General features: G+C 35.8%; 4 protein-coding genes and 1 non-coding gene across 7 annotated transcripts; 2 read left to right on the forward strand and 3 right to left on the reverse strand.

Annotated features, from left to right (window-relative positions):
- Window positions 1–355: 355 nt before the first annotated feature.
- Window positions 356–1,160, reverse strand: LOC103338070 (SHOOT GRAVITROPISM-like protein). The gene has a single exon (XM_008241255.2). The coding sequence runs from the start codon at window positions 1,065–1,067 to the stop codon at window positions 525–527; it is 543 nt and encodes a 180-aa protein (XP_008239477.2). The 5' UTR covers window positions 1,068–1,160; the 3' UTR covers window positions 356–524.
- A 1,546-nt stretch (window positions 1,161–2,706) lies between these two features.
- On the reverse strand, window positions 2,707–2,787 carry TRNAL-AAG (transfer RNA leucine (anticodon AAG)). The gene has a single exon. It is a non-coding gene; the product is annotated as a tRNA-Leu (tRNA).
- A 1,396-nt stretch (window positions 2,788–4,183) lies between these two features.
- Window positions 4,184–7,312, forward strand: LOC103338069 (Cytidine/deoxycytidylate deaminase family protein). 2 transcript variants are annotated; one of them, XM_089055662.1, is made up of 10 exons: window positions 4,184–4,493; window positions 4,680–4,755; window positions 4,942–4,981; window positions 5,159–5,217; window positions 5,316–5,353; window positions 5,617–5,680; window positions 6,212–6,265; window positions 6,551–6,652; window positions 6,792–6,843; window positions 6,994–7,312. In XM_089055662.1, exons 1-9 carry the CDS (start codon window positions 4,306–4,308, stop codon window positions 6,828–6,830), a joined length of 660 nt encoding a protein of 219 aa, XP_088911788.1. In that variant the 5' UTR covers window positions 4,184–4,305; the 3' UTR covers window positions 6,831–6,843; window positions 6,994–7,312. The 2 variants fall into 2 exon arrangements, with proteins under 2 accessions (XP_088911788.1, XP_008239476.2); XM_008241254.2 differs by lacking the exon at window positions 6,792–6,843.
- Window positions 7,313–9,998: 2,686 nt separating this feature from the next.
- LOC103338068 (HCP-like superfamily protein with MYND-type zinc finger) lies at window positions 9,999–11,568 on the reverse strand. Its single transcript, XM_008241253.2, has 3 exons — window positions 11,232–11,568; window positions 10,967–11,129; window positions 9,999–10,876 (listed from the first exon to the last, which is right to left on the reverse strand). Exons 1-3 carry the CDS (start codon window positions 11,393–11,395, stop codon window positions 10,160–10,162), a joined length of 1,044 nt encoding a protein of 347 aa, XP_008239475.1. The 5' UTR covers window positions 11,396–11,568; the 3' UTR covers window positions 9,999–10,159.
- A 7,972-nt stretch (window positions 11,569–19,540) lies between these two features.
- Window positions 19,541–23,905, forward strand: LOC103338067 (NAD(P)-binding Rossmann-fold superfamily protein). 2 transcript variants are annotated; one of them, XM_089055882.1, is made up of 14 exons: window positions 19,541–19,664; window positions 20,158–20,226; window positions 20,330–20,447; window positions 20,546–20,674; window positions 20,935–21,003; window positions 21,205–21,357; window positions 21,443–21,479; window positions 21,943–22,025; window positions 22,145–22,219; window positions 22,554–22,628; window positions 22,774–22,860; window positions 22,970–23,088; window positions 23,303–23,349; window positions 23,455–23,905. In XM_089055882.1, the coding sequence occupies exons 3-14, from the start codon at window positions 20,409–20,411 to the stop codon at window positions 23,586–23,588; spliced, it is 1,047 nt and encodes a 348-aa protein (XP_088912008.1). In that variant the 5' UTR covers window positions 19,541–19,664; window positions 20,158–20,226; window positions 20,330–20,408; the 3' UTR covers window positions 23,589–23,905. The 2 variants fall into 2 exon arrangements, with proteins under 2 accessions (XP_088912008.1, XP_088912007.1); XM_089055881.1 differs by having other exon boundaries at window positions 20,330–20,443.
- Window positions 23,906–24,460: the final 555 nt, after the last annotated feature.

The following is a 24,460-nucleotide window of genomic DNA, read 5'->3' on the forward strand; positions in this document are numbered from 1 at the left end:
AAATGCAATTAGCTTAAAATTCTAATTAATGTTCCCGAACATATGATTAATTTATTATTATCAGTGAGTCAACACACCAGAAGACTTGTTGCCAAGCCAACTGAAAGCTATATTAGACCATCACAAGCATGATTTGATTCTGATGATCAATCTGGGATTTTTGGGGGCTCATGTTTATAACCTGCAAGTTGTCTACGCAAAATACAAAATTGAGATTCAAGCTTGACAGCGTTGGAAGACAAACAGAAACATGCATAAGCTAAATTTAGCGGCAGCATATGTACTCTTTTGGTTTGAGTCTCCCAGATAAACCAAGCAGAAGCTCATTACATATTCATATCACACAGATCACAAATTAAGTTCAAATCTCATGCCACACATTTTATTATATCCATCAAATATATTTCATTATTTTCATTGTGTTTTTGATGGAGGAAGAATCTCATCAGCAATCCAATACTCAAGTATGAGGAATGAAATACACAAAAATCTTGTTCGAATCCGCGAACCAAACGGACCCTTTTTCAAGGCCTAAACCTTTGTCTGCAAGATTGGCAAGTGATCTCCATGCACGTAGAGTCCATCTGAAGCATTGCCTTCTCCTTCATTCTCTCAGCTTTCTCCACTTCTTCTCTAGCCCTCTCCCACATGTGCCTTGCACGTGTGAACTCTGACTGAGCCAATTCCATCTCTCTCCTTGTCAGCTCCCTCACTCTCTCTGCATAGGCCTTTTCCATTGCAGCCAATCTGATTTGCTCAGCTGCTTGCCATTTCAAGGCCTCCACACAACCAGCTGTCTTGGGCTTCAAGACATCAAAATCACAGACTGGTTTTGACACAACACAACGATCTGAGGAAGAAGCTGCCCTTATTGGCCTCACACTGATTGACAGTTGCAGGTCAAGGGAATTAGGCCCTTCCAATAATGCATCCTGCACCGCTGCCTTCGATGACCGGTGATATCTTATCGATGAATCCGACGGTCGAGATGTCCTCTGTGATGAAGAAGAGGTCATCAGGTGAGGAGAAGGAAGCAGCTGCAACTCCTTTTGATCATCTCCTTCCATTGGATTTTTTTTTTTTTTTTTAAAGGAAGCAAATAAAAGGCTTGATGAGTACAGAGGAAGTGACTAAGGTGGTGTGCTGACTGAGGCAATAGCTTGTGTGAGATGCCAAAAAACTTTGTGGCTACATATATACAACTCAAACATGCCCAAATTACCATTGTACCCTCGTATAGTGCTAATTCTAAAATAAATTGGAATAATTCGGGGATTATTTAAAGGGTCAATGAAACTAAGAAAGGTAATCTAGAAAATCAAAAAAACCAATCTAGGGAGTAGTTGAAGGAATTGACCAATCAAGGTAAATAACCAAACGAATAAATAAAGGTCAAAGTAACAAGCAAAGCATGATGATTGACAATAGAGATAATTAAGGACATATAATTCCGAATATTTCCTATGTTACAAAACAAATTTTGACTATAATTTATTTATCGTACCAATTCATACTATACTAGATTCTGATTGACAATCTAATAACATAACATATCAATATATGGTAAGTCAGCGTTATTCTAAACCATGACCAAATGCAAAAAGACTTGCCTCCTCCTTAAGGGTAAGGGTATTTTGGTAAAATCAGATTGGAAGATTTCAACACTGTCCGTTTAAAGGATAGCCAAAGGCTAGGAAAAATAACGGATCACGTTATTGGGCTATGAGTGGCCTTTTTGGTGTTCGTGTGGACTCTTTTTCCCCTTTTCTCATAATTAAATTTCTTTGACTTTTTCTTTTTTTGGGAGATGAGGATGAAAGGGTGCGTAATAATTACAGTCGCACGTGCGCTGGGGGGTTTTTTTCCTTATGTTGTGGGCTTTTATTTTATTTTTTTATAATAAAAATTTGGGCATGGATTTTAGCTTTATGGTAGGCCTAAGGTTGTCGGCCCTCTTGTACGAAAAAGCGACCCACTTTTCTATCTCAGCAGCAGCTCACGCCTTAGGGCAGATTGGCACGTGGGAGGGGCACACACACACCCAAATGAAAGTGTGGGGCTGACCATGATTGGCTCTCTGACTCTGCCACTTGGACCGTCCGATCACTGGTCCCATATCGCTCACCTTTCTTCATCTAACATCATGTGATTGATTGGGAGCTTCATCAGATAATTTTGGGCTTGTAATTGAGCAAACAAAACTTGCCCCCTGTTGCTCTCTATTCTACTATATATCATTTTGGATTTTTTCCTTTGTTCTTTCATGTAATAGTTGGATTGGCTCAGGGCGTGCTCTCAAGTGGTCCTGAGTTCAAGCATCTATGATAATTTGCGTTTGTGAGTTTTCTCCTCCACTTCCTAACTATATAATAAAACTTTGTTATATTGTTTTTTGGTTTTATTTTGAGTTTTTCGTAGTGTTTGTATTTCTATCGTTTTCTTATTGTCAAAAAAAATATAATAGCAAAACAAAGACCAAAAAAAAAAAAAAAAAAGTAAGATAAGTGGTCCTGAATTCAAACGTCCATTATATTTGTGTTTGTGAGTTTTCTCCTCCACTTCCTGACAATATATATATAATAAAATTTTGTTATATTGTTTTTTGGTTTTATTTTGAGTTTTTCGTAGTGTTTGTATTTCTATCGTTTTCTTATTGTCAAAAAAAATATAATAGCAAAACAAAGACAAAAAAAAAAGTAAGATGAATGTTGAGAGTGGGATTTGAACCCACGCCCTTTCGGACCAGAACCTTAATCTGGCGCCTTAGACCAACTCGGCCATCTCAACTTGATTGCTCTAATCTACAAAACTTGTTTACTTATTATAAAAGATTAACGGTACCATTTGCCTACTATTACACCAAAGCTATTTTAAGCACACGTAATTGTACTACAACATACCGTTTGAAGGAGACAAAAGGATGATCACAAACGTTTGCTACCAAAGAAATTCTTCCAATAAGTAAAAGGAAAAAATGAACAAATATGTCAATGGCGGAGCCACAAATTGCGTAAGTTGACACATATAAAATGACAATACAACTTTTTTTAAATAGGAACAAGAGGATACAAGTTAGGAGTCTTCAAAAGTTAATTAAAATCAATCAATCAAATAATCTAGTTCAATCTACCAATTTAATTGAGCTTTACCTATTGAATTTGGAAATTGAAAACCAATTTAAGTGAATCAATTTCTGTGTTTTCATGGATAAAAATCGGCTAAAACAAACTAATTTAATTTTTTTTTTTTCTAAAAAATTTGGGTGTATTGATACTTCATGTGGAAGAGTATTTTCTCAAATAATGCTTGCTGGTAAGTAAACATTTTTTTGCTTACGCATGTAAATCGGATCAAGGATATCATAGTCCTACCAAGGAAAGGCCCCAAAAACTTAGGTTGTTGGTATCTCTTTGTCTCTAAGATGCTGCCATAAAAATGGTGTGGAAAGATTTTACTTTAAAGGAAAAAGTTGTAGGTTTTTGGGTGGGCAAGGTGCATGTGAAAGTTCGGGAATTGGGGAAGGCTTTAAGGGTGTGTGTGTGCCCCTAATCTATATTATCAGCTTTTTTGATCTGCCCAAATAATCCCACCTCATTTGAGGTAGTGATGGAGGTCACTCAACTTTAGGACAATGATTTATTTATCATGGTCTCCAACTAAGACTTTCATCAATTTTCTTCTTTTGGGTTTCCTCCTCCTCACCCCTATCATGTATATCAACCATAAAGTTGTCCTAGGGGAGATAATGGCGATTTAAAGTCATCCTCTGGAGGACCTACACTTGAACAAGTCACAAGTAACAATGATAGGTAATCTCTTGAACTCGAATGTACACACACATGATCAGTTTACACTATAATTGAGATGTTAAAAGTATTTATCCTTGTGATTTTTACTAAGATTAGTCGTATGTGCACACAAGAACGACAGTCAGAATTCATCCGCACACGTAGCACAACTCTTACCACTATATCCGAGATCTCTAATCGAATCCCTCCTCCGAATATCGAAAATTTTCACGTCACTTTTGCACCTTCCTTATTGAAGAATTTCTGTTATATGGGCTGATAGATTGGGCTTAATTTTAGCCCATCAAAAGGAAAGGACCATTGGATTGGGCTTTATTTCTAAACAAAATTCCTTTCTCCAAAATAATAATAATAATAATAATAATAAACACACACAAACTTGCCAATTCTCCATCCAATTTTCCCGCTATTTCTTCTACCACCTTAGCTCGAAGCTGGAAATTTTATCGGGAAAGTGACAGTGCAGTGCCTCCAAAGCTTCTCCCTTTTCAGCTCAATGAACTCTCGCGAGCTCGCTCTGGTCTCCACGGCCACTGTTTTCGGTGCCTTGGCCTCTGCGCTCGCTTGCCGCTTCTTACTTTCAAACCCTAAAAAGCAGTCTCCCAAGCTTGATTCGTCTGAAAACGGCGACGTCCCCAGGAAATACTCTTCTCAGAGCCCATTTGACCGCTCAAAACGGAAAGGGTTAGTGTAAAAACTGCCAATTGCTTATAAAGCCCTTTCATTTTGCCCAGATTGTTCTATTTCAGTACCAGATACAGTAGCAATTAGTGACCACATTGTACAAAAATGTTTACTCTTCAGTTATACTGTTACCCTAATATTGGTTTTGTTTCATTTTTGGATTTTATTTTTTGGTTTTGATTGCAGATATTTGTCCTGGGATGATTATTTCATGGCAATTGCATTTTTATCAGCTGAAAGATCCAAAGACCCTAACAGGCAGGTCATATTCTCTGCTCTTTTTTGGGATGTGTGCTGATTGAATTTGTAAGTAAATGAGGATAAGATAATTGTTATGAGTGACAACAATGACAGGTGTTGTAAATTGCTTTAATTTGTGTCTGATAAGAACTTGGTGAGTTAGAACTGACATTGATTGGCGGTATGGTTTTGTATTGGCGGTGTATAGGTTGGAGCATGCTTGGTGAGTGAAAATGGGATAATTCTAGGTGAGGATGAGATTATTTGAAAGAATTCTACATGGAATTGTTGATTACTTCACATTATAACGTTCAGTGGTCATATGGTTCTTATTTTGTGGTTTACATTGTCTATGTTTTTTATGATCATTGAATTTTTCCACATTTAGCTCTCTTTGACTTCCAGGATAATTTATCTTTCTTCAGGAATTGGGTATAATGGGTTCCCAAGAGGTTGTTCGGATGACAAGCTTCCTTGGGCAAAGGTTTGTAAATGCTATTTGATAAAAATTTGAAGGGAAAAAAAGTGATTATTGGATCATACAGTAAGCATTAATTAGTGAATCTTTCTTTTCTTATTCAGAAATCCAGAACTGGGGATCCTTTGGAGACAAAGTATCCGTAAGCTTTTGTGCTTTCTTAAATTCCATTCCTGATTTGTGGTCTGCTGTTTATCGTAAGAATGAAATCTGAAATTATGTTGAAGTTGACATTTAATGTCTGTCTTCTTTCTAGTGCTCTAATCAAATTGATTCTTTCCACAGCCATCACATCATATCCTATGATTGTGCCTTCATTGATATACTGATTTATCCTTTATGCCGATTTATAGAATTCTATCCAGAGCTCTGGTTGTTGCTTATAATCTTTCTAACCTTTTGCAGTTATGTTTGTCATGCTGAAGTCAATGCTATCCTAAACACCAACCATGCTTCTGCTGCTGGACAGGTTTGTTACACTTCCAAAGTCTCATTTACTATGAATGTATTATGTCAATCTGCTGGCCCAGTTAAACCATAGCTACCCAAGGCCTAGTAGTGTTGTGTGAATTCGACTAAATTGTTGTGTTTGACCAAAGACCATCATGGGGCACTTGTTGGGATTGAGATGTTTTGAAGCTTCTTATATAAACTCAAGTTCTAAAATGGAATCTCAAGTTTCACTAAAACACCCAAAATGGGGGTTGAATTATAAAAAAACCCAAGCACTTTTAAACATATAAACACACCCAAAACCCATCATTACACACACTCAAAACCCATTTATAAACACACCCAAAAAGTTAACTTTATGGTTGATTTTGGGTGTGTTTCATGTTTAAATAGTGCTTGGGTTTTTTTATAAATACATGTCTAGGATTGGGTTTATTTATAAATTTGTATTTTAAATAATTGTTGGCAATTTTCCCGGTTACTTTGTTAAACTTTCCCGCTGTGACTGAAGGTACTGAAGGAATGTTTATTCTCTATTTCTTTGCAGAGGCTTTATGTCACCATGTTCCCCTGCAACGAGTGTGCCAAAATAATCATTCAGGTTTGTTACTATGTGTTCTTGTGGATATATTTTACAGTATATATGAATATGGCATCCCCTTGCTTGTGTCATTTCCACCTCCTGCCTGCACGTCCCTCCCTAGTCCCTCCCCAACCCACTGAAAGTAATAGAAATATCCAAAATTTTGCTCGTTAGTAATGAATTTGTAAAGAGATTGTAATCCATTTTTTGTTATTGCTTTTAAACTACATTTTGTGTATTCAGTTAGGCACATTGCCATTTTCTAACCTGATATTTTTTCTTCTTACACCTTCTTTCTTGCAGTCAGGAGTCTCTGAAGTTATATATTTTGTGGAAAAGCAGTTAAATAATCCAGATGTTGCTTACATTGCTTCTCACAAACTACTTTCATTGGCTGGTGTGAAAGTATGTATCGTTCATTTGTTGAACTGTTCTTTCATCTCCCAAATTCAATTGATTTTGCTTAAGTTTTCCTGAAGCCTCAAGAATTAGCCACTAGGCTTGTAATCTATTGAGCTTCACATTTTCTTGTTTAAATGCGCAGTCCCATAGCTTGGCTAATGCATTACTTTTACAATGCTAATATGCGTATGCAGGTGTGTTTGTCCATATACACATGCTGTGTGAAAAATTGTTATCCAATTGAGTGAACCTGCAAAGAATTGCTTGAACTTCTCTTTTACGCTATACAAGAGCCCGCTGCCCGATACCTTAACAGATATCTGTATTTTCCATCTTATTTGCAGGTCAGGAAACATCAACCACGTATGAACCAAATTTTGATCAATTTTGAGGAGCCCTAGAGTTTGATTCTTATGTTATACGAAGCCTTGATTCATCGTTTGTATCATCTGTTACCATAAACTGATCAAACCGAGTTTGTTGCTCATAACAACTTTCCCCTGGCTGTGTATGCATCTAGTATTGGGCTGTTGTCTCGAGTCATGTAATATTTCCCCCTTGTAAACTCTGGTCTGATTGCTGTAAACTCTAAATTATGAATGTTTGACCGTTGGCATGGAAGAGAAGATACTGGATTCTATGAATTCGCACGACACCAAGAAACCCTATTGTTATCTTCTGATAGGAGTAATTGTCAACATCTGATTTAATCATTGTTGCCATGTGCAATTTGTACACCCATACACGATACAATGAGACTCATTTTCAAATGCTATTTGTAATTTCTTTCAATTCTACTAGAAAATATTACACTCCACCCGTCTGAAAAAAAATATATGTTTGAATAAAAGTGGGAGATTTACAAAATTATTATAATAACCATGCATTTCAAATGCCTTAACATAAAAGGTTTGACGATACCAATTTTTCTCTTTGGTTGGTTCATGATGATGAAATTGAATTGAAGAGTGTTCGAAGACTTCTCCTGGGTTGGTTGGCCCACGATGAAAGCGAAATTGAAAGGAATTAGCAGTTCCGTATTGTATAGCTTTCATCCGTATCAACCCGCAGAGGCATACGCAATACGTGCAGTATAGTGCCTCCTACGTCCAAACTATAAATTGAAATGAGTAGTACTACAAGTCTTCGAACCCGACCCGCAATGCCATATTATTTGCTAAATGCTTGTGAGTGATTTCTGACCGTGCATGTAAATGTCTCTCTTTCAATAAAATCAACATACATCGATAGTTGCAAATTAATCCGTCTTTACATGACTAAATGTAGCATTTAGTCACCTCCTTCCTTGCTTAGGATGTTGGTTCCTTTGGCCTTGGGAAGTGTTTTCCCGGGTATGTTCTTGGATTCTTAGTGTTTTGGAGGTTTCATTTTTGAAGGAGTTAAAGAGTTTTTTATGGTCGATTTATGTAATGCTTACGGATTTTTATGTAGTTTTTGTATTTGTTTTGGTGTGCTTGCAGTTCATTCACTCATTATTAGTCATGGTGGCGATGTCTCGGTCTTCATGGAGGCAACGGCAACGGCACTTTGGCATTTGGTGGTGTTTCTAAATTTGGTTGGCTCTGGCTTTATGCCAATTTTAGACTCTGACTTCATGTCAGTTTTGGACTCTGACTTTATTCATGTTTGAGTTTTATTTCTAGTGGGTTTACTATTGTATTTGTTTGATTCATTTTTATGAATTTCACTCTCATGTAATTGACATTGCCTTTCTATTAATGAAACTTGATTCCAACCAAAAAATGTAGCATTTAATCTTAAGATATAATGTTATACGGTGGAAACTATTTATTCCATTAACGAAAAAGGGAAAAACACAAAAGAAAAGAAGAGAAAATGATGGGAAATACACAAGTGGGCAAACAGACCCATCGCCATAGCTTTCTGCAGTAACAAGACAGGGAGAATCAATTTATTCCTTAATTAAATGCATTATTGCGACTTGCGACTTAATAACCATCCGCCATCACTAAAACTTGTCACACCAACAATTATTATTGCCACTGTCTATATAGACTTATAGTACTCACAAGACTACGTGCCCCGTTTGCCATTGTTTATTTAGGGTGAAAAATAATTTTTAAATAATTTTGAAAAGTCCAACCCGTTTGGTAAACTATGATAAAATCACTTATTATTAAAAATTAATGTGAGAGAGTTATAAGGGAAAGCAGCAAATGAGGTGCTTTCATTTTTTGATTATGCATGAATTAGTTTCGAAGATGCGCTGGGTTTAATGATTATGCGCAATCATTTTTTGATTATGTATAAAATCAACACCAACAACATTTTTAACAAAAATTTTACCAAACGCCAAACTGCTTTCTTTCACATGATTTCTTTCACAATAAATCTGATAGCGATTATTTTCATAGACAGAATGCCAAATTGGCCCTACGAATTATTGGATTTGGAGTTTGGACACAAACACCCTGTTTGGTTTAAATAACGGATTTGAAGGAAAATCACTTTTCATGTCATTTTTCAGAGGATAGGAAATGAAATATTCATTTCTTACGTTTGAGAATGTTGGGAAAGTAATCATAAGATATTATTTTATTTCATTTCATTTTCCATGTTTGTTTTGAGTATGAATGGAAAACAAAGTTGGTATAATTGTTCAATTATATCTATATTAAATCAAATAAAAAAAGAATGTATTTAATGATATATTGTAATTCTAAATTGTTAATGGGAACAAAATGTGTATTTAATGTTGGCTCATTTTCCCAAACTTTCTCATGATAAGCAAAAACAAAACTCAAGTTAAGATGAGGGTTTCACTTTCTCCCTACTTTTTCATGTATTATGCAACGATTTCCTATAATTAGACTTACCAAACATGAGAAACCAATTTATTTCCTGTCCCCAAGCCTCATTTTCCATGAACTAAACATGGCCTAAACTCATTTACACTGTCAAAATGAGAGAGAGAGAGAGAGAGAGAGAGAGAGAGAACCACACATTTACAAGTTTAAAGCACAAGATTATTATCATTATTATATACACAAAGATCATATATCTTATACCCTATGCACGTATTGATTCCCCCAGACCAAGAAGACAATTTAGGCTAATACTAAAGTATAGGACAAAATTAACAAAAGTATGGAAATCTAATCAATCTTATTAGGTATAATTCTTTAAGATTGCAAACTAAAAATAATATAAATTAGACAAACAAACACAAATTACAGGTGCGATCCCTGTTTTTAGCATGTTTAATACCAACTTTCCAAGTCATGCATGCATGATTTTTGGGGTTCGAAATTTGTAAATACGAATTTGCCCCAATCCCAACCTACTTGACATTATAACAAAAGGCCCCAACATAAATATTAATTCATATCTAAAGGTAAATATTGCCCCTTCTGTTCTGTATATCGTACATCTGTAATTTGCCAAAAGAAAAAAGAGGAAAACCAAGCGCAACCAAATTAATTAAATTTCTCTCTTTTTTCTTGTCCTTTTTTTATTATTAATAATTCATTATCCAACGGCCACATTCTCACCATCTCCACCCTCCACCAGTCCCCCTAACTCAGCATCAACACCCAGCCACCGTTCGATCGGCTTACACTTGACTTTGTGCCTCAGCTTCCAATCAAGCGCTTGACACCCACGTGAGCAATAATTCACCGTACCACAAACCGAGCACCTCCTAAACTCGTGCGGCCTCGTCTCGGGCCTCCCGCACCCCACGTGCGAGCACAGTCTCATCCCCTGCCCCGAAATTCCCCGACCCGAGCCGAACCACTCTTTCAAAAACCGGTTCGCCGGGTGGAGCTCCGGGGCCGGAACGTTACAGCCGAAGTCACTCAGCAGCGGGCAGCTGACCAGCCCCGTGAGGCACGAGTACAAGTGCTGGTAGTGGTGGGACCGCCACGTGGCGGAGCGTAAAACGGACGCGAGCTCCCGTGCGTTGGCCTGGACTAGCAAGCGGCGTCCCTCGGTGACGTTTTGCTTGACTCCGTAACCGTCCTGGAGGCAATGGCCGAGTTCTCGAAGCGCGTCTACGTGGCCGAGCGAGGCGGCTCGAGCGCAGAGAGCTACGCCGGCTCGCAGGTCCTTCTCCTTCTTGGAGCCCCCGCTGCCGTTGAACTGAACCACGGCCAGCGAGTACAGCGCCGGAGCGTAAGATCTCATCGCCGCTTTCGCCATGAGTGAAGCTCCACTCCCTCGGTTTTGCAAACAGTAAAATCGGATCTGTAGCAACAAAAACGTGAATTTATTTTCCACAAACTTTAAAAAAATCAGAGAAAATTAAATAAATTGAAATTAGTTCAAGAGACTGACCATCCCGAGAGTGTAGCAAGCTTCGATGTTACCGGCGCTCACGCACTGTTTGAGAAAACGGTGAGCCGAATCGGACCAGTTGTTGGCTCTGATAGCAAATGCTTTGGGACCGGCTTTGGATAATACCACAGAGTGAAGTCCCAAGCGATTCAATCTTTTACACCTATTTGTTTTTTTTCCAAAAATATAAATAAAAATTAACTACAATACCAAAAGTCATGGAAGAATCACCACAAGGAGCGGAGGTAACAAAAGAAGTGCTTACGTGATGAGGATGTTGATGAGATCGGACGGTGAAGAGGCGGAGGAGCTGAGCTTGCAGAGGATGAAGACGACGAGATCGTCCGGTAAGCCGTCGAAGAAATCTGACTTGGCAGTGGTTCTTCGCGAGCTTCTGAGCTTTTTTCTGTGCAGCGTCATCATCGTCATATGTAGCTTGCCTTATCTTCTTCTTCTTCGTCAGATTCTTCTCATATTCCAAGCTCTGTGTGAGCCTCCGTGTGTGCGTTGTGGTTTGTTTGGAAATTTCTCGGGTCGGGTATGGGAGAGAGTCTGCAAATGGTTTTGGCTGTTTCTCTTTATCAGCGTCGTGATAAAAGACGAAACAAATGGCTTCTGGACGAACTTATATACAAGGGGAATGAGGGAGACCAAAAGACAAGCCATTGTGTGGAGCCCACTAGATTGATGAAGAAAATTAGTTAATTCAGTAAAATAAAATTAATTAATTTTAATCTGACTTGAAAGAAAATTAGTTTTGATTAATTTTAGTGGGAAATAAATTGGATGCTCTGATTTTAACGGGTTTTGCGGTTCAGGCTTTGGTGAGAGACCAAACGACTGGTCAAGTACTCATCGTGGACACTGAGCTAGCTAGGCCAGCAGGAGCAGGCCCAGTACACTGTGTAGTTCAGCCGAACTGATAAATTTTTGGGGGTTTCACTAAAACACCCAAAATGTTGAAATTATAAAAAAATTCAAGCACTATTTAAACATATAAACACACCCAAAACCCATCATTACACACACTCAAAACCCATTTATAAACACACCCAAAAAGTTGACTTTGGGGTTGATTTTGGGTGTGTTTCTATGTTTAAATAGTGCTTGGGTTTTTTTATAAATACATGTCTAGGATTGGGTTTATTTATAAATTTGTATAAAATTTTTCTTTTTCTTTTCTCAAGCAATATTTTTTATATTAAACCTGAATTTGTTTTAATTCTCCTATTGGTTGTTATTGGAATATCGTTTACTAGACGTTTTGGCAACTCTTTCAACCCCATTCCGAGGCATGACTTACTTCTTGACATCTCTTTATCAAAAATTATCATGTGTTTGAGTTTGAATTAAAAGGTTATAAAAGAGTTAGTTTTGTGTAAATCTAACTTTAATGTGGGATAAGATAATGTCTTAGAATTTGCGTATATCTTTTTATACAAGTAATATTAAGAGAGGGGATTTTCTCACACACATTGTTAAGATGCTATGGAGGTTTGAACATGAGATAACTGGTCTATCAAGTCAAAATGTTAAGATTTTCCACTGGCCTATATTGACGTTGAAGCGTTTGAAAAATGCTAGTTTTTGAAATTGTTATTTACTCATGATGCGTTACATATTTTCTTGTCAAATGTCATAGATACATGAATTTAAAGAAACTTCGATAAATTCTAAATTAACAATTTATTTCATTATAACTTGTGTAAGTATGAAATGAGCTCATGATTTGCACATGCGTTACATTTTCTCGCAATTCATATTTCCTGCTAAGATTCAAGAGGCAAATTTACCCATGGTAATCAAACTATGAACGACTCAAATCAAAAGCCAATGTTGAAAAATTGTTAGGTTTGCCTAACTATTTTAATGACACGTCATGTCATTTAAATTGGATTTTTAGTTTTGGTAGTTACAGCATTTTCCTTATTTTGGAATTGTGCGTGGTTAGACTCAAACTACGAGGATGGCCAAAACGCACAAAATTTATAGATGAACCATTTTAGTTTTTTAGTCAAGAAGATGAAGTGCTATTTCAACACTTGGAGCATGGATAACGCTGGTTTTACAGCTATCTTGTATCAAATAACCTAGAAGCTTCTGACCACCGTAAATAATTTGAATATGATTAAGCTTAGCAGAAAAATATAATGATTAACAGATTATTTCTTTTGTAGTTTAGACTATCCATTGTATTAAATAAAAAATAAAAATTTATACACACCAACCGACTAAGCTAATCTTTAACCACTATTATCTTCCTATTTAAGACACATAAACAGAATTAAGCATGATTTGGTAACTATGGGTGCCAAAGTTATAATACTATGTACCCTTTCTCTTTTCTTTTCTTTTTTACTCTCAAAAGGAGAGAGAGTGAAAGGGCCGAGAATCAAATTCTTTAACGTGAGTGTTATAAGTCTCAATTATTACTACTTTTTCTTAAAAAATCCAAGTTGATAACATTTGTGCTTACTTAAAAGTCTTTTTTTATTTAAAGCGTGTTACTTAAGGAGATAACAGTAATTTAGACTTTAAAACCCATCAATGAAAAGGAGAAGAAAAAAATGGCAAAATATTATGCCGGTAAATCCCGGGGATCAATCGCATGAAAAACATGGTTCCTAACATGTCACTTTTAATTTATTTTTAGCCGTCTCAATGAGTGAAGGAAAAGCCAAACCTTCTTCCTAGTCTCATGGAGCTGTAATTTCATCACGTTCTTCAACTTAATCTCTATCATAAAATTGGGTAAAGACATTACAATTTTCCTGCAAGTATTTTTTTTTTTTTTTTGGGTTTTTTTTTTTTTTTGGTGGTGTTTGTAAAATATATGTATAGTTGTCACAATTATATGATGCCTCCTTTACCCATCTATTCAATATTGCATTTTCATAGCATTGCGCATGATGGTGCAAGTTGAGAGCTGCAAGTTGAGGAGCTGTGAGAGTTTTGCAAACCAAGTTAAGATGGATATTTGCGTGTGGGGACACAAATAAAAATAATAAAAAAATAAAAAAATCACAACTCCTATAATTGGGATATGGAAATATGGATTTGGATAAGGCTTGAAGATGTGGAGTTGTTGGAACACAAATCTTGTCCATTCTACATAGTTTGGTAGAAAATGAGTGATGCATTGCTGCTAAGCCTGCCATATGCCACAAGCATGCACCTTTCAAAAATTAACAATTACCCCTTCTTCTTCTTTTTTTTTAAATAAATAATTATCCTTTTGGTGTTCAAATTGAAAAACCGTCCATTAGCTCAATGTTTTTTTAGGATATTTTTAATTGAAAGATGAACAATAATATACTAAATTCATACACACTACACGGATACTATAGGACTCGAATCCAAGATTTTGTCTGATGAAGTAATCACTCAAAACTACTATACTAGTGAATCATTTGTTTCTTTAGCTCGATCTTAAGCTAGACCCGAAGAAGCTAAAACATCAAAATCAAAGGTTGAATAAAAAAATCCGTGCATGATGTAAAGCATTCGCAATGTGGGTGTTGTGTTGTTTTTGGTCCAAGAAAAATAACAATATAGATAAATATACCAATTTGGAAAGGGAGGCTAATTTGCATGTTCACACACTTGGCTTTACCGATTGGATCTTTGCCTATTAAGCTAGCAGCCAGCCATCAATTCAAGCTTTTTTAAGGTTGGTGCGAGTGTGACTATAGACTTTAGTTGATTACATATGGCTAATGCTAAAGACCTGAAATAATTAGAACCAGTGAGTCGGCTGTATCTGCATCATTACTGAAGCCTCGTGAACAACTACTTCATCTTTTAGTTACGCTAACTGACAACTTTTTTAATATCAAATTTAATTTGTATTACCGACAAAACTTGCGTCCGCATCTTTTATGCGTTTGTGAGCATGTTTCAATAATTTAAGGTTATATTTGGTGATTAGGATTGCATTTGAATTAAGATGTATAATTGGTTGGATTGAAAAGGATAAGTATTTTGAATTTATCGCGGCCTCAGGTCTTTGATTTAAAGTCAATTAATTAGAATAGTTGGGATTATGAATCTCACCTTTTTAGTAGGTTAAGTTATTCTACGAAAGTGTATATAATGGGATTGTGTGGGATATATCTGCATTCATTTTTTAGTAGATTAAGCTAATTCAATTTTGTTACTTATTCTACCCATCAAACGAGGACAAATACTAGTCTATACCTTAAAGAGATGGTGAACATGTCGATCTAATCTAACAATTACAATTGTATTGCAATATGAATTTGTATTATTGAATTTGCTATATATACCATATTTATTGATTTACACATACGAGATTCATGTTGAAACCCATTTACCAGGTCTTGAATTTATAAGAAAAGAGATTAGCTATACGCATTGTTAAAATGCGATTGTGTGATGCAAATTAATAATTTTATTAATATAAGTTAGAATTAGGGACTAACCTAGCAAGGAACTAACTTGAGCTATAGGCCAGGAGACTTTTCTTGTCTTTCAACTCAAAATTACATTTAGCCCACCTCTGCAAGCTAGAAAGTTTACTTGCAAATCTTTGCAAAGGATAGAAAGAGTGTAAACATAATAAATTTTTTCCTGATTAGTGTGAAATTAATGTTAGCTGATATTCGAAACTATTTTTTTCTTTTTGAAAAAATTGGAATCTTTACCTTGGATTAACATGTTCTACATCAATTCTGAGTTGATAAACACTTGATCAAGTATTTTTAGATTTTTTGGAAAACCATTCATATCACTAGCTTTCCTTTTCTTCAGGTCATAGCTAAAAGAATTACTTCCATTTCATTTTGTCATAAGAGTTCCTATGAGAAAATTAGTAAAAGACTTTTATTGTCATGAAAACTTTGATCATAATACTGGTGTTCTTGCTTATATGAATAATATCGATCAGTGAGATTTAATGAATTAATTAGTTGCTGACAAATTGTCTTATATATATATATATATATATTATTTAATAGGTTATACTTTTATAATATCGGGTCAATATAAAAAACCTAAGAGATATAAAAAAAATTCTTTGGAATTTTGTTGTTGTCAATGAAATTCACTAGTATCATTGAGTTTTTATCTTCTTAGTAGGTTTATACGTCAGATCAACTTAACCCAATCCATTTTGAAATCCTCGGACCGTCCCTGGTTAGAATTTAGAAGTCAGCTAAGTTAGAACTTATTGTTTTCCCCATACAATTATTAGAAAATGGCAAACTTTAAGTTGTTCATCATCCATGCGGATGCGGTGTAATTATATACGTGGTTGCGTTTCGTGATGCATAAACATCTTATATAATCTTCGTCTTCTGGAGCAAGTTATCTCAATCAGACTTAATACCTCATTTGAGTCTCTAAGCACACACACTAATTATAAGTTATAAATATAAATAATTAACAACGGTACTACCGGATCAATAAATATAATGTGAATTATTAGTATAATATTCGTCCTCTCCGCAGCCGAGAAGAACATAATGACAGCCCACGTTTCGAAAGAGACAGACATGCCCATAATTCACTTTTTTTTTAAATAAAAAAATTAGGAGAGGTAATTAGCCATAATAACAAGCAAAGTTGCATCATCAGATCAGGGGGGTTATTTTCAGATAACTTCTAGGTCTGGTGGTCGGTCAATATCTCTTGTTTTATATTCACATGATTGTTTTCTTAATTACTTGGATATAGATGAGCAAGTAAATGATGCAAATTTATGGCTCAGTCATAGATTTCGCTTATTGACCTCGCAACTTAGGAGGCTGAAATGACTGATGTAAAGTGCTTCATATCTAAATTAACTTTTGTGGTGTAATACCAAAAGAAAAAAGAAAAAAGTGCTTATGACTTGTGAGAGAGAGAGAGAGAGAGAGAGAGAGAGACATACCACCCTTTCAAAAGCAGCTTAGAAGAATGCATGTAGAAGTGATTATAACTCTTTGAGGCGCATAATCACAACAGCAAGTGCTTCTTCTTCTCACATGCATGCTTTTGGAATGAGAAAACTTAAAAAGAGGCAAAAGGGTCAAGACCCAATGAGTGATTTAAAGTTTTTGAACCCAAAATCATATCCTAAACAATGCTCATTGTTGAAGAATTCCCAAATCTAACCAAACAACTTTTAGCGTTTGGTGCAATGTGATAGACATGAATCAACACCTTGAAGCATGTTACAAGCCCATTTATGCTTCACTTTTATGTGCCAATAATTTCCTATACTAAAGAAGAATATATGCGGCCCCATGCTCATGAGAGCATTGAGGCTTCATTACTTAATTGGCATTCATTGTTGTAATGATATGCATGGTGTGTTGTTTGCTTTTCTTCTCTTCTCTTCTCTTGCCACAGTATCCCGATGCCCAAAGCTCGACTACCACAATTCAACATGACATAAAATGTGCGTGATATCGATCAATATAGTGATGCCTAAGGTTGATTTTTAGGCCATCAGAAAATGTGGCTCATATCAATTTGTTGTGAAACACCTTGTTCCTTTTTGTGCACGCTAAGGTCACATACCAATAAGGACCATGATGTTCTACGCTATCGGTTTTATTATGAGCTTCACTGTTGCTATTGCAGCTATAAGGGTTGCATTCCTGAGAAGTGACAGCAGCTTGCTTGTCTATTTTTTTGGTCAAATCCATAAAGTTCACAATGGAAAAGCCTGTAATTTATACACCATATATGATATGCACAAGCTTGAATCCACAAGTTTGGTGGGGCTTGATAGTGAAGGGAGTTTTGGATCATGCAATTCATCATAATCAAAATAATAAAAGATACATCTGAATCATAAACCGAATAGATACATTAATTAATTTTTGCAAGTTTTTAGTCAATAATGGAAGAAAATCGAACCCTTAATTTATAAGTCATTCCACCATTAATTCTCCTTCACCACTTGAGCTAACCAAATTTTTCTATGATTTAGATTAGCCCAATTTCATGTACATGTAAAGCTTTTTTCTTGATTCAATTCACCAAAGAATATATTCCTATTTCCCCATCCAATTCCGGTGGGCAGAAATGGTCCAATATTCTAGACAGTGGATAAAATTCAAACGCTGTAAATATATATATATATATATATATATGCATGATGGGACACCACAATCTTCATGAATTGTTCAAGGCATCATCGTATATAAATCAATCTATATAGAGATCCCTTGCAGATTGAGTTTTAGCCCCAAAAGCAATCTACTAGAATAGTGCAAACCAATGCATTTCTTCCTAGATGCATTAACAATCCAATGACTGCCCTACCTCATACAAACACAAAGAATCAAACAATTACACACGACCCATTAATTAATCCTACAAACAATACACACGACCCATTAATTATTCGAGAAAATATATGATATGATATTAGATTATTACAGACCGTTGATTTGAATTATTAATATATCAAAAACCGCCGAGAAAACATCACCTTATAGCATCCTTATCGGTAACTAATAGCATGTGATTAAAATCAAATACGTTACTGAAAACTGAAAAGTGTGTGGAAATGTATAAGACATTTTAGACCCGCTAACATGGAAATTCAATTATTTTTTTGGGGTCAAAAGCATGATACAAGGTTGACAAAAAATGAGTGGTGGCTGGTGCGTAGCGTATCAAACTCTATTTTATTATATTCCCCTTCTGAAATTTCGCTCCGGGAAACAATTTTTGTGCTCTTCCACATAATATGACAAGGAAGTTGAAATATTTTCTTTCAACGTGGGCTCCACCTTTTGCTTTTATTTATTTATTCACATTTTTAATAGCCCTCATTCACTTGTCTATTGGGCTATCAAACCATCCACCAGGCCCCATGAAAATTGGGCCTCAATGCGGCCCAATAAAAAAGAAAGTGATTTATTCATGCCATCCCACACGCATATATATTTTTTTGTCATTCATTAAAGAGATGAGTATTATATTGGGTTGTCTCAAGATTGTTTTATATGTGAATCGAATCCATATACACTTAGGAGGGAGGGGGAGAGTTTGACCCAATTTTTCACTGTAGTGCCAGCCCATGTGCGTGACACACTTAGACATAGGAAAGTCCAGTTGGTCAGGGTAGTGAACTCGTCTCCTTACACCTAAGTTTGAGCTCTCTTCCCGTAGATTAGATTAATCTAAAGTAATCACTTGTATCAAAATAGCCATCCTACACTTGGAGGCATTCTATAGTGAGGACCTTATGTATGACTCTTAGGTGAGACCCTATTTCTTAACTGTTGGATCATGCTAACCATAAGGTCCTTACTATAGAATGACTCCATGCACTTGTTTATTGTGCTATTCCAAACGATTCTTCAGGCCCAATTTTATTGGGCCTCAACTCCCAAGTAAAAGAAAAGTAGCAAGTTGGTTGTCGGTCCACTCTCAGTCTCAGTGTAGCTCTCTAGGCTCTAGCAATGCGGCAACAGTGAGAGCTGCCTCCAATTTGGCAAAAAAGATCCACAACGGTAAAGTGCCAGTAAACGCTCGCAAGAAAGGTAGCGATTCTAGCGAAGCGAATTTAAGAACGTTTTTTTCTTCCGTAAATTAATTATCAAAACACAGAGATTCAGCTGCGGCTTCGATCGAGAGAGAGAGAGAGGCAATGGAGGTGGAACTGAAGGAGATGCTTAACGACCTCGAATCTCTGAAGAGATCGCTAACTGATCCTTCTCATCATGCTCCAATCGATCAGGTATGTCTCAATTCTGTTTTATTTGAGATCTAGCAGAGAAATTGAGTTTTAGTTTGGAGTTTACTGGCTTTGATCGGACTACTTGATTTGGCCTGAATTGGATCAATTTCGGAATTCTATTTATGGTTGATTATCGTACTGCTATGTTTTAGTATTTTACGATGCCTATTGTGCTACGGAAAATAATCCATAAATTGGAATTGGTTTTTATTCATTTAGTTATTTATTGTTTGCATGCTTGTATATGTTTATTCTTTTGGTGCTTGTATTTGTTGCCTGAGAAAATTAAGATAAAGAAACTAGGATATTCAATCATATATACTTAGTTTGATGTTTTCTTTATGAAAAATAAGCAAATTATTGTTTGATATCGGGAAATGAAGTTCGAAGTAGCGGAATACTGATAAGTTTAGTAAAAGCTTTCTAAATTTTTCTTGTGGAACTGACTTTTTTTTCTTCTTTTCTTTCTTAATGATTTTTTATTTATCTGTAGCTGCAATTGCGTGTAGAACGCCTTACTAGTCTTGCAAGTTCTGGACCTGTTCGACGTTCGAAAGTGAAGGTATTTTTCTTTTGTAATTCTGTCGTTTCTCTATTCTCATTGTGTTATGTATGCTTTTAGGTGATGATTGTTTGTTCATGCATTTTACATGTTATGCCGACAGGATATGAGTGCTGAGGTGGTAGATAGCAATCCCTACAGTAGGCTTATGGCACTTCAGAGGATGGGTATTGTGGAAAACTATGAAAGAATACGGGACTTCTCAGTTGCCATTGTTGTCTGTATTTATCTCCTCTTTCAATGTTCCTTTTGTTATTGTAGATTAGTTCTTGCCACTGACTTGTAGTGATGTCCTATTTGTTTTTTGGTTTTTTTGCAGGGAGTAGGCGGTGTAGGAAGTGTAGCAGCTGAAATGCTAACAAGATGTGGTATTGGTCGCCTTTTGTTGTATGATTATGACAAAGTAGAGTTAGCTAACATGAATAGGTTATTCTTTCGACCAGAGCAGGTATTCATACTTGTTATTCTCATCCGTCATTCTTTCTTTTTGAAATTTTTTATTTACTAGTTTTGTCTCAACCAAGTCATTTAATGCTTCAAAGATTAGATGCTACTGCTTTTAGATTGAACCAAAGTTCTTATTTCTTGCTGTTGTGCTGTTACTTTAATCCAATTTTTTCCGTACCAAACATCATTTTATTTTCCAAGTTTTTCATGATTATACAATTTATAAATTTTCATTCAAATTTGACCTGTTATCCTTTTCAGAGCGGTATGACAAAAACAGATGCTGCTGTACAGACCCTTTCAGACATAAATCCAGATGTTGTGCTTGAGGTAAGCATTTCTCAGGATTTTTCTCTTATCTAACTTGATCACGACTGTTAAAGTTCATTCGTCTTGAATTTTCCATCTACACTTTCTAGGCATAGAAGAATGATAATATGTCAATGCTACTAGTATGGATACTTCTATATTTGATGGTTCCATCTTAGTGCCCATATTTTGTAACCATGCTGAACAATTTCTTTGTTTTAGAGCTATACACTGAACATCACAACAGTGCAAGGTTTTGATACCTTTATGTCCAGTTTAAAAGATAAATCATTCCGCCCAAATAAAGAAGGCAGTGGAGTGGACCTTGTGTTAAGCTGTGTTGATAATTATGAAGCAAGAATGGCTGTTAATCAGGTATGCGGTTATAATTACGTTCTCTTCCTTCTGCTTCCAAGAAAACTGTTGTAATTTTTTTTTTCTTTTTCTGACTGTTATACAGGCTTGCAATGAACTGAATCAGACATGGATGGAATCTGGTAAGCAAAATACTTCCCGTATTTGTATTACCCTAAGTGTAATATTAATTAAAAGACACACTGTGGGTTACATGCATTGAAATGCTGATTGGGTGAGATGAGATCTAATCAGGACCTAAGTGAAGGACACGCATCTTGTCAGATCAGATATAAATGGCTGAAGTTCATGGGATGAGATGCGTGCACCTCAGCTGTATATTCTTTTGTATGTGTATTAGTATTATGTATGTATGAGTCATATGGTCAAGCATACCTGCATTTTTAAGATATACAACTGTATTCTGCATGAGTTTTTCTTAATCAAAGAAGCGTACTTGCTATATCCTGAAAATCATTGTGGTTGTCATCCAATCAATATTTACGGCCTAGTGCATGTCATATACAAAACACATATACTTTTTCTTTTATATGCAATACATGTATACTTTACAAGAAAACTCACTTGAAGAACATAAACATTCAGGTGTGTCTGAGGATGCTGTTTCAGGCCATATTCAGTTGCTGATTCCTGGTGAAACTGCCTGTTTTGCATGTGCACCACCTTTGGTATGATTTTTTGTTTGTTTGTTTGAATTTTAATGATGTTGGAGGATTCTCAGTGAGGAATATGAAACGTGAAGACTTGAAGATTGATATTTATTTCTTCTTGTATATCTCTTTCTTAGGTTGTAGCATCTGGAGTGGATGAACGTACACTTAAGCGGGAAGGGGTTTGTGCTGCATCTTTACCTACTACTATGGTAAAATATCTCTCCCAATCTCTTGGTGGCTCTCCCTTTCTGGGAATTTTATTATTCAGACTTGCTAGTGTTTGTGTCTTACTGGTAGTTTGGTTGAAATCCATGTAAAGTGACCACAGGAATTTGGATGTTGGTACTTATTATTTAAAAGAGAAAGAAAATAAAATTAAAAAACTTGTCATTGTCATCGAATTCAAATGAAGATGATGCTTGGCTTAGTTACTCTGTAGTATTCAGGCTGTGGAGACAATCTATAGTTGCTTGATTGATATGTCAATATTTGATTTGGTATGGATGTTATTCGTATAGCAACTAAATTTGATTTTATTTTTAGGGAGTTGTTGCTGGGCTTCTAGTCCAAAATACACTAAAATACTTGCTGAACTTCGGAAACGTCTCCCCATACTTGGTAAGGCGTATGTTGTATTCTCTCTCATCCTGCTTTTATTTGGCAGAACATCTCAAGGGATTTAGTAATATGTTAAGGTTCAGCATTAAATTGCTTCTTCATTGCAGCATGCTGATCAGCCCGAATTTGGTGTGCTTGATTGCAGGGATATAATTCTCTTAAAGACTTCTTCCCAACCATGGAAATGAAGCCAAACCCTCAGTGTTCAAATTTTGCTTGTCTAGAACGGCAGGTAAAGAAACAAAGATCCCGCACTCGTGCACCCAAACTGGATCTAATGATTTTTAGACATTCTGTTAGTTGGTTTGGCATTGATGCTGAAGACCATCTCTACTGTGCAGAAAGAATTCTTGCTTGTAAAGCCAGCTAGGGATGCTGCACTTAAAGCAAAGATGGAAGCTGAAGCATCATCATCAGTTACAGAATGTCCACTTCATCTTGATAATGAATGGGAAATAAGGTACTCAAATTACACAGTTACATTAATGCCTAGGCCTTCAAAAAAAAACTGGGCACATTGGGGATATTTTCTCACTTGCATATAAATAGAATGACGTGCATTTTAGAGGAATAGTTTCATGGAAATGAAAGCATACCTATGGCAATCAAACTGTGCCATAGGTTATAAACTGAAAAACATGCATTTTATTGTTTGATTTGTGTTGTTTTTGCAGTGTTGTTGATGATAGTGAGCCGGATAGGATAGAGGCCAAAAGTGCAGGTAATTTATCCTCTAACGTTTCAAGTTCTTAGCAATTAGATGGATTCCACTGGAAAATCTCGCATGTCACTTCTTTTCTCATTGATTTCTGTCTTTTGGTCTCAGATGCTCTACCAGAAGGTCTTGTTCGCGAGCTTCCCAATGCAGATGAGTTCCAAAAATCGCCTACTGAAGCCGCAGATGCTACTATTGATGACCTAGAAGATCTCCGGAAGCAACTTGAGGCCCTTAATTCTTAAATTGTCATATATTTTTTATTTGTAGCCCCCTTTGAAATTGATCTGTAGCTTCATTGTTTCTAACTTTATAGTCGCACCCTGAAGTGAGGGTGTACATGAGGTGGATAATACTAATCTCCATACATGCAAGACAGTTTTCTGAGTGTTGCGGTATCTGGGATTTTTGGTTTAATTCTCAAATTTATAAACCTTGCAATTTAAACTCTTAAAAAATTGTGTTCTTACATTTTCTAATTTTTTTTTTTTTGTGAGTTAAAAATGTACTCTTTACATTTTTCAAATTATACAGAGAGTACAGTTCGATAAATTATCTTCTTGAGATGTCATGTGCCGAATGCTCCATGCAAATTGGCAGAAAAAATAGAAAGAAAATAAAAAGGAGAATGGTGTTTTGTCTAAAAAGAAAAAGAAAAAGAGTAAGATAAATAAAAAATATATTTTTTAAATTTAAAAATTTATATAGAAGGTAAAAAGAGGCAAAACGTCACTTTTGGTCCCTGTGGTTTGTCACTTTTACCACTAAGGTTCCTGTGGTTTCAATTTGAACATTTTCGTCTCTGTGGTTTCAATTTGAAGCAATTTAAGGACAATCCTTAATTTCTGTCAAATTCTTTTAACTTATGTTACTTATGGAGGGGTAATTTAGTCAACAAGTTATTAAAAAATTAATTATTTTAAAAATAAACAATACAAAATGGAAAAATTAATAAATAAAAAATATATCTTATGAGCAATGTTGTATTTTGCTTGCACTCAATTTTTTGGGCTGGACTTGAGACAGAGAGATAGATAGGTGGAGTGTCTTGAGAAGTTTTGTGGTGGGAGGGTGATAAGGGTTGATTGTTGGATGGGTGATATTGGGTAGTGGCTTG

The sequence above is a fragment of the Prunus mume genome, linkage group LG7, assembly GCF_029339155.1.
Source record: "Prunus mume cultivar Tortuosa linkage group LG7, ASM2933915v1, whole genome shotgun sequence".
Lineage (NCBI taxonomy): Eukaryota > Viridiplantae > Streptophyta > Magnoliopsida > Rosales > Rosaceae > Prunus > Prunus mume.